Source organism: Scomber scombrus, chromosome 23, assembly GCF_963691925.1.
Source record: "Scomber scombrus chromosome 23, fScoSco1.1, whole genome shotgun sequence".
NCBI lineage: Eukaryota > Metazoa > Chordata > Actinopteri > Scombriformes > Scombridae > Scomber > Scomber scombrus.
This window is the reverse complement of record NC_084992.1, coordinates 18,157,865-18,167,307: the sequence shown is the minus strand read 5'-3', so window position 1 is coordinate 18,167,307 and position 9,443 is coordinate 18,157,865. Positions and strand designations below refer to the sequence as shown.

The following is a 9,443-nucleotide window of genomic DNA, read 5'->3' as shown; positions in this document are numbered from 1 at the left end:
TATCTCTCTCTTAAACACACACTTACTGTTACACACACACACACACACACACACACACACACACACACACACACACACCAGAACGTATACTTACAATGTGTGAAATAGAGATTGCGTGTGTGGGTGACCGACTCTTAGAGGGGCAGTCACATCTCACTCATCCCCACTTACTCATATACAACCTGCTCGTCCGTGAACACACACACACACACACACACACACACACACACATACTGTAGTCGCACACAAATCTTCTTGAGTTATTCACTGCATTTCTGCTGCAATATTTTAGCTCTAGGACAATGACAACGTCGCCATCTCTTTTCCTCTCTGTCTCTCACTTTCTTACACATCACACGCACACTCACACATACACACACACAGTCCTTTGCACACCTCCAAACAAGCGTCCATCATTCATGGTCGACGCTCACTCACAAGCTGTCAGACACAGTTCCATTTACTCGTAGATCATGCCGGACTGGCACACATTGCCTAAATGAGCTACTCAACACCTACTTACTTCTGTGCCTGCACACAAACATTTGTTACACACAAGCGCACACTCACTCATGTCCATAAAAAGAAAGAAATAAGCATCTTTCCTGTATGGACTACTGTCTGGATTGAATCAGAGGAAGCTATCTAATGATTTACATAGAAATTTAATGAAAGATACAAGATATACATACAATATACAGTACTGTGCATTAGCCTACACACTGTAAGTCTGGAGTATATGATCAAATTCATTATCACTATACAATGGAGCTAGCTATCACAAAATGTCAAATATGTGGAAAATGACACTTAAAATAATGAGTATGAAGTGATTTCCACTGTTATGCTTTATAACAGACTAAGTTCTGTTATGCTGTTACTCATTATAGTTAAAAGAAAACCTCAAAAATGAATATAGTTAGTTTTTAATTACAGCTTGGTAAGCAGATAATAAGTCATTTTTCTGGGAACTGATTGTTTATTGGTTTAAAGACAATTAGCACAGTACAAGTGATACTACCAAACAAACAAGTACAACAAACATTATAGATAGCAATTCCTTCCTCTGAAGCCTCAAGTTATGTGTTATTGTAGTAAAAAGCGCTCTAACCATGACTGGTGTGTTGGGACATTGGATTTTAACCAGATTACAGTGATTCCTTTAATGGCTATCACTGGGAGAATCCAGATGTTACAAATGGCTTCAGCCAATTACAATTAAGGCAACTTTTATTGTACTCTATGACATATAGCTGACAGGCACATAGGTTGAATTCCACACCCTGGGTCACTTTATTAATGAAGTTTCAATAATCAGGAAAAATTCATGTGATCAAACACTGGCACCATATACTGTATACACTCAGTGAGCGTTTTATTAGGAACACCTGTGCAGTCTAATGCAATCCAATACAACAGCTGTGCCATGACTTTGACAAAGCTTATACATATTTTATCCACCCTAAGAGGGGCAAAATATTTTAAACACTTTTCACTATAATGCACTATGACCTCAATGATAAAAAAATTAAGTAGAATAATCAGCTTTCCGACAATGTCAGCAAAAACTGAAAAATGTATAAGAATTTTCAAAAAAGTAGAATGTTGTATTGAATTGCTTTAGATTGCACAGGTGTCCCTAATAAAATGCTCAGTGAGTGTACATCTGACCCAGGAAAAACAAATCAGAGGCTGCCATCAACACCTCCCATCATTTATGTAAATTAATGTTAATAAGCTCTTATGGTTGTGAAAGTATAAATTGAGTACATAAACCATTATTAAAAATTACATATCCATGAATGAATCAATAAGTATTTATCATAGACAGAAAAACCTCTATAGCCTATATAAAACAGTTATTACAACATTGATAATATAATGCAAAAAGGTTATTTATTAGGTTATTACACAACAGCATATTACGCAAAAAGGCAATATTAACAATAATCAAAGCTTATAATAATCACAGTATTCACATATCAGAAGTTCACACTATCAAAACGTTGATTAAAAAGAAATGACATTTGCTAGTTGCTTTTAGACAGTATGCATTTTACAAGGTGAAGGTCTGAGGATCAACACCACATGTAATTATTGGTCTCTTCACAACTGCCGCTTGCTCAGAATCGTGATTTTAATAAAAAATCTACACAGTGATCATATGATCAAATAATTTCATCATGCTATAATTCTGCTTATACTTAACAGTTTCCCCTGCAATTGGTGTAATGATGTATGCGCGTCTCCAAAAACCTGCTCCCTGTATGTCCATTTTGCATGCATACTGTGTGAGGATGTGTAAGCGCAGTGTGTGTGTGTGTGTGTGTGTGTGTGTGGCCATCAGGAGAAGTGGAGCTGAAGTGAAGAGTTACATAACTCAGCTTCAAAGTAAGCTGCAGTCGGCCGGCCCGCCTCTCCCCCTCCTCCTCCTCCTCCTCACCACCACCACCACCACTGCCATACAGACACAGCAAAATGCAAGGAGAGAGCAAAGAAAACAGTTTCATACAGAGGAGGATAAAAGGAAGAGATGATATAGAGGAGAGAGGGTGTCAACAACTTGAGGTCTAAAATATTCTGTAGCAGGTACTGTATAATTCATGAAATAAAAAAAGTAAAAAAAAAAAACATACACTCATCATATAACTGCTCATATGTTTTAATGAAAATATGTAACACTGTGTCATCTGATCTTTTAAAATTGTATATCCTGGTATTTTTGTCATTTACAGATCTGTATGTGTGGTTGACGGGTTTGTGGCGCTCCATCAAACCCCACATGCCCCCGTCACGTCAGCTCCTTTGATTGAGAAAAGTGTCTTAAAACGTCAAGAAAAACCAGGGTTTCTTTCTTTCTTTCTTCGCCCTCCGGGCTTGATTCACACTGCCAGGCTCCTCTCACCCACTCATTGCAAAAAAGATGTCAATCAAGCTCCGTTGTTACACTTTTTCTCAGCGTGTCGCCGGGGCCGGTAATGGTTGCTTGATTGTTGCTTTGCTTTCCCCATTTTTCTCAAAGTTACTTGGGGTTTCTTTGATGGGCAGGTTACTATTAAAACTTTTTTCATCACTCGCTAAAGTTTTGAGCAGATAGTTTCGACACGCGTCAGTCGGCAGCATTTCTCTTTAGTTTGTTTTGTGCTGCACAATCAATTAGCTAATGAGCTGCTGCAGATGTTATAGTATTTACTCCCTCGTGTTTAAGCCTAAAACTAATTATACTGCATCATATTCATCGTGAAAAGTCAGTAGCTGAATGATTCCTAGTGGAAAACACCATTGCATTGATTTTTCAGGTAGGAAACACAACTGAAAAACACCACAAACCTCAGTCTTTAGGTTGTAATACCATAGAAAGTATTAAACACTGCAGCTCCCAGTTAGTAACACCTAAATATATGATAAACTTCAGCTTTTAGGCCATAAATAATACTTGTCAGAGGAATGGGTTTTTTTCCATTACCCTTGATAAGTCATTTTCTGGTCAAGAATTTTAGTTTTGCTTGGAGCAAGCTGTCAAATAATTTCTTTTAATTATTCTAATACCTGAAAACAGTGTTTGTTTCTAGATGTAAATGCCTAAATAACGAGAAGGCAAGTCTGTTGGATGCAAGTCCAAATTCAACAAAGAGAAGGTGTTCCTGCTACCTCACCAGTCAACTAGGAGCTCAAGGACCGCATGGCAATAACTAACTCTTCATCAGGGTGTTCAACTATGCAATTCTTAATTTACATACTCTACATACTCACCCTTCTTATTGTACTTTTTAACGATGTGTCATTTTTACTCATGTTATGTGGATTGGTCCAAACTGGAATACCTTACCAACTTTTTAACAATGACATAAATCAACATGTGTTCGATGTATTGGTGCAAAACTTGGTACAAACATTCATGGTTTCCAGATGATGAAGTCCTACTAGCAGGTTTTTTGATAATGAGTTAAATGTCTCCACTAGTGTCGGGTGGGTTGACATGAACTTCGGTCGAGACCTTCCTCTAGTGCTATCACCAGCGTCAAATATTCAGTTTGCCTTCTTATCACTAAAATACCTACAAAACTAGTAACGTTAGCTTTAGCCATACTTTGTGTTTAGCGCTAATAAGCAAATATTAGCATGCTAACACACCGTACTAAGATGGTGAACATTGTTATCATTGAAAGTCAGAGCTCGAGCAACACTTCTAGCATGACCCTGATGAAGGCTGCTAGCTGGAACGCGTTGGTCTACTAATAAAGTTCTTCTACACTACAAGTGTTGCTAGAGCTTTGACTTTCTTCACGTTTTTCCTGTTCCATTCACCTTGGAAGTAGGTGAAGTTGTGCCAGAAACCTCCACCATGTTTATACAACATCATTTTAAGCATTTAGTAGAGCCTCACAGAGCTACTAACATGGCTGTAAACATCTAGTCTTTTCACTGTTCATGCCTCATTTTGTGTATTTTTGACATTTCTGTGTCAGAGATGTGCCATCCTTTAGAGGTACGTGTCTACTTATCTTTGGACAGCTGACAGACATTCAGCCATCTTTACAGAACAGTTTCGTAGGCTGTAGCTTTCACCTCGTCTGAACAGCTCTCTGATAAAGAGCTGACTCTTACAGGAAGTCGCTCAGGGTTGCAGTTACCCTTTTCACAAATTCCCCTGAAGGAAATCCAGTTTTTCTTTACCAAACCTTGAGGTTCCCAAAATGGATTTAGAAGATGAAAGCTAAAGTGAAGAGTGATTTGGAGTAGTACTTACCTTCTGAAAGCCGAGGTGAGCTGTATACGGAGGAAATATTGTGATCGGGGTGCAAAATCTGTCTTTTTTTTTGTCCGCTGGCCAAATGGCTAGAATGTTCAAATGTTACCAACCGCTCGATACAATACATTAACATTGGGTATTTTTCAGCTGGTGATTGAAGCGAATCTACCAGCCAATTGCATATTCTATCAGCATTTGTCTAGTGTTGGCTGGTGCTGATTTTGTGCCCTGATTTTGGGTGTATTTCTGGTACCTAAAATATGTCTGGAAGGGTTGTTTTTTTTTTCTGCTTGTAGTTGATTTTGTCAAAATTTCCCCCAATCGCCTCGTTTCATGATTGTGACTCTATTATCTACAGATTGAAAGGTTGATAGCACAGAAATCATTTGGTCACAGTCAGGTTCCTCAAATGAGATATTAGCAGTTCATCAACATACGAAAAAAGAACATTCAGAGATGATGATGGAGGGAAGAAAAGAGGTAGTTAGTGTTCTCTAAATGTTGCTTTCTCTCTCTCTCTCTCTCTCTCTCTCTCTCTCTCTCTCTCTCTCTCTCTCTCTCTCTCTCTCTCTCTCTCTCTCTCCCGTCTTCTCTTTTTAATTTACCAAAAACAGCCAGTGGCCAGATGGGGATCAAATTACATTCACCTTTTACCTGCACTCCTCTGCGTAATTAGCGTCACACTTCCTTGTCATTTCAAATTAACACACTGCAGTTGTGCTATGTAATTATTTACCCGCCTGGGGAGTAGCTCTCTGCTTTTAACCACTAAATAATAACAAACACGCATACACAACAAAAAAAAGCACCTGTGCCCGATTTTACCTGCAACATGTTTAACTTGTTTTTTTTCCCCCTCACCATTACAGGGTCATTGTATATCTGCTGTCTAATTAAAGATGTCTGTGTTCAGTGTGTCTATCTAAAAAAAAAAAGGTTTAACTAACTAATGTTGTGCAACAGTCCTTTAAAATGTTGTGTGTTTTCACTGCTGAGATGCTGAGTATTTTGGGGGTTTGAGCATCAGGACCCAAAGCTGCCATTCTTTCCTATAGGTGTCCTCTTCTTTGCCAGTTCTTTGTCTTTTTTCTGATCATATGGTGGGAATGAAAGGGGCTGGGTCCTGTTCTTCAAACCACAGAGGCCTCTTATTGCTCCACATTCTCCCTCCTTTTCCCCTCTTTTCACTACCACCTCCAACCCACCCAACCACCCACCCTAACAGCACCCCCCAAAATAAAAGTCCAGGGAACAAACAGGGTTTAATGGAGAGAGAGAGAGGGAGAAAGAGAGAGAGAGAGAGAAAAAGAGGGACTTAAACAATGGCAGCCGTTTTCTTCTGCAGGGGGAGAGGAGGAAATCACATCCAAAAACAGCTTTCTTTGATCTTGTGTCTTTTCTTGTGATAAATCTGTGTCTGTGATGCCTTTTGTTTTTGTTTTTGTACTCTTTTTAAAGGAAAAAAACAAAAAAGTCACGAAAAATACAAAGAGAGAGAGACAGAGAGAAAAAAAAAACCATAAGCAAACATGAACTCTTGCTGATTTGTCCTTTTTGCTCTTGCTTCTTTTCTTTTTTTGATATTCTTTTTTTTTCCGTTTTTGCCAGTAATCTTTTTTGAATTTTCTCTTTTCTCTTTTTCCCCCCTTTTTTTCTTAACCCTAGGTCCGCTCACAAAAAAACACGATGAATCTTCAATGAACAAGCCTCGAGACGAAGGTATTTTTGTTGCATGTTTTTCCTTTTTTCTTGTTTTGAAGTCTTTTTGGGGGATGTGTACACATAGAGTGGAAAACACACACACAAGTCAAACATCTCTTTAGGTGGGACTTTTGGATATGAGATGCATACCGATGTGTTGGTGTAAGTGTTATGTGCTGACCAGTTAATTAAAAAAGCTGTCTATCCTATGCAAATCATTAGCCTCATGTAACCTTGGATGATCATAAGGCCTGGCTAATGGAACCCAGATACTCCTCATTATAAAGCCATCTACAGCACAGGCGGTTGTGTGTGTTTTCCAGAGGTCCTTATCTGCCTCTCAGCTGACACACAGAGCGCCCCGGACATCTTCATCACCCCCGTGCCCTTGAAAATACATTGGCAGACTAACAGCATTGTCCCCGTCCACCCCCCCCCCCCCTCCTCCGAAACCCCTGAAAACCAAATTGTTGTCAGGATTTGGAGCCACAAAGCACCTATTGAGACCGGCTTACACAATGAGGTGCATTATTATTACGCCTCGATCCCCCCACTCAAGGATGAAATTGCTATTGAGTGAGGACCTACACAAATATTAAGCTACCCTTATTCCAAGTCGGTGATGATAACATCAAATCAAGTCAGGGGGGGGAAAAATCAGGGACATCCAAGGACACTTGTGCCACTCTTTTGAGGATGTGGGTTTAATCGGCTGCAGAACTTATAGCCTGCTGTTAATTTATCTCCTACCTGCCAGCACGTACACTCACTATGGAGGTGATTTTATCTGCACTTTCATCCCCCCTCCCTCCCTCCTCCCTCCCTTCTTCCTCCCCCCTCTTGTTCTCTTGGACTTGTTTCTTGGAGGGGGGGAAAAAAAAAAAGATGAGTGATGATATTTTGATACATATTTCTCTTTATGCTATTTTGAGGGTTTGTGCGGGTGAATCTTTTTCTTGCTCCGTGATGCTCTTTGATTTGGGGTGTTTTTTTGAAGTCGGGAGTCGGGGAGGAAGTTTGACACAAGAGGATTTTCTTGGTGATCAAACGCAACTGGCGCAGGCACGACTTTTTTTTTCTTCTCTTCCCGAGCTGCCACAGTCAGCAAGCAGTCAAGCCCAGTTAGGACGCTACTCCCCCCTTCTCCCTCCTCCCTCCCTCCGCACCCATCCCCACCTCCTCTCTATATATATATTTATATATGTCTTTCATCCTTCATCACAAAGTCCAATTAACCTTGTTTGATTGGGAACTGCTAATCCCAGCGCACTAACTCCAGAAACACAATCCCAAACTGGAATTCATCTCAGGTACAAGGTAAAACTGGAGTCAGCTATGGAGGAAAAGCAAAAGGATGCACTGCAACATACAGATAAACCTAACATCCTTGCATAAGAATACAAATCCAGAGAGGTGGAGGTCAAAAATAACCACAGCACACTGAAATGACTTTATTAGGAGTGAACAGTGTGTTTTGCCTGCAGCATCTTCAGGTTAAGATGTTACCGAGTCCAACAAAGCAGATTCTGTTCTGATTGAACACGCTGGCTGTGCACAGGGAGTTCTGTTCACAAACACAGAAAGCTCGCATAGAAAACAAATAAACGTGCTGCGTATAACAATGCAGATGCAGATAATCTCCTTTGCATAAGACTACAGATACACAAAGGTATCCTGATCCCAATGGAAAATGAGCTACTGTACAGTCTCATTAGTTACACTGCTAACCAGGTTTTATCCTCTTCTCATTTTAGTCTATTTTGCCTTAAAAAAAAAAGTCAAATTTATGTGCAGATTTTAACATTAGAAGACTATTTTCACATTCATCTGCTCAGAGGGGAAAGTTTCTCTCTGCTCAAGTATAATTTGTTACATCACAGCTAGTTTGGAGCTAATTGTGATCCAGTATTCAAGGTGTGATGTGGAAATTTGAAACCTCCAGAGGGATATATTTTAGGTATTATGATGAAGCTGAAGGAGTAGATGCAATTTATTACAATTTTTAACAAGGTAATTGAACTTTTTTTGTGTGTGGAACAACCACCATGTCTGGAGGGATATTTAAATATATTTAGTCTAAAATAATGATGAGAATTAGCTTTCAAAACATATTTAACCCTTACATACTTTTCGGGTTCAAATTTGACCTGTTTTAAGCTGTAAAAATACCATCATTGCATTTCTTTTAGCCAAATGTTTCCTAATTTTAAGAAAGAAAATGCATAATGTTTTAAATTTAATGTACAAATTTGACCCATGGTATTTAAATCAATTCAAAAATTAGCATTCAAATATGTCTTATTCATTATATTTTATAAAATGTCTATCTAATGTCTTTTTTTTCCATAAGATTAATTAAACAGAAGGATTAATAAAACATGTAATAATGACTGATGGGAGAATTTATGAATGTGAATTGGTGTAGAAACTAATAATGAGTCAGTATGTGAAGGTTATTGTAGAATATAAACTGCTCCTCAAAATGGTAAAAAATACAGCATAATTCCCAGAATGACATAATAGTGAAGACATGAACTCCTGGATTTCCTTAATGGCACAGTCGCTCCTGCTTGGTAACCATTATACAAATTCTACTTGGTTCATTTCTTCTGCTTCTTACAAAGTGATTTTATGTTGTATTTCAATGCACGGCATGTGTCTGAATAAAGTAGACAGCAGAAAAAATCTCCAAACTCCTTAAATCTGCAGTGTTTTAAAGACAACTGCTCATTTGGATGCAACAAAAGTGGATCATTAGTGTAGAACCAATGTAGCTGCATAAAAATCGCATTTTAAAAAACCCCCAGTAATAAAATCCAACAGCCATTTGTGTGCATTAAGTCCTTGCTGGATACCGCCGCTCTGACTTCAGCTCCCAAACTCCTTTTAAGCTTGACCTGTGCAAACCTGCAACATAAGATGACTCACTCCTGCCTCCAATTGTCTGAACACTTTCACGAATAAAGATTTTAGTACAAGAAGCCACATT

General features: G+C 38.8%; 1 protein-coding gene across 1 annotated transcript in view; it reads left to right on the top strand.

Moving 5' to 3' along the window:
- Nucleotides 1–9,443, top strand: part of nlgn2a (neuroligin 2a) — a 108,832-nt gene that overhangs the window by 22,068 nt on the left and 77,321 nt on the right. Inside the window, 1 exon segment of the mRNA XM_062444364.1 lies at nt 6,419–6,472. Coding sequence (XP_062300348.1) covers nt 6,419–6,472 — 54 coding nt within the window.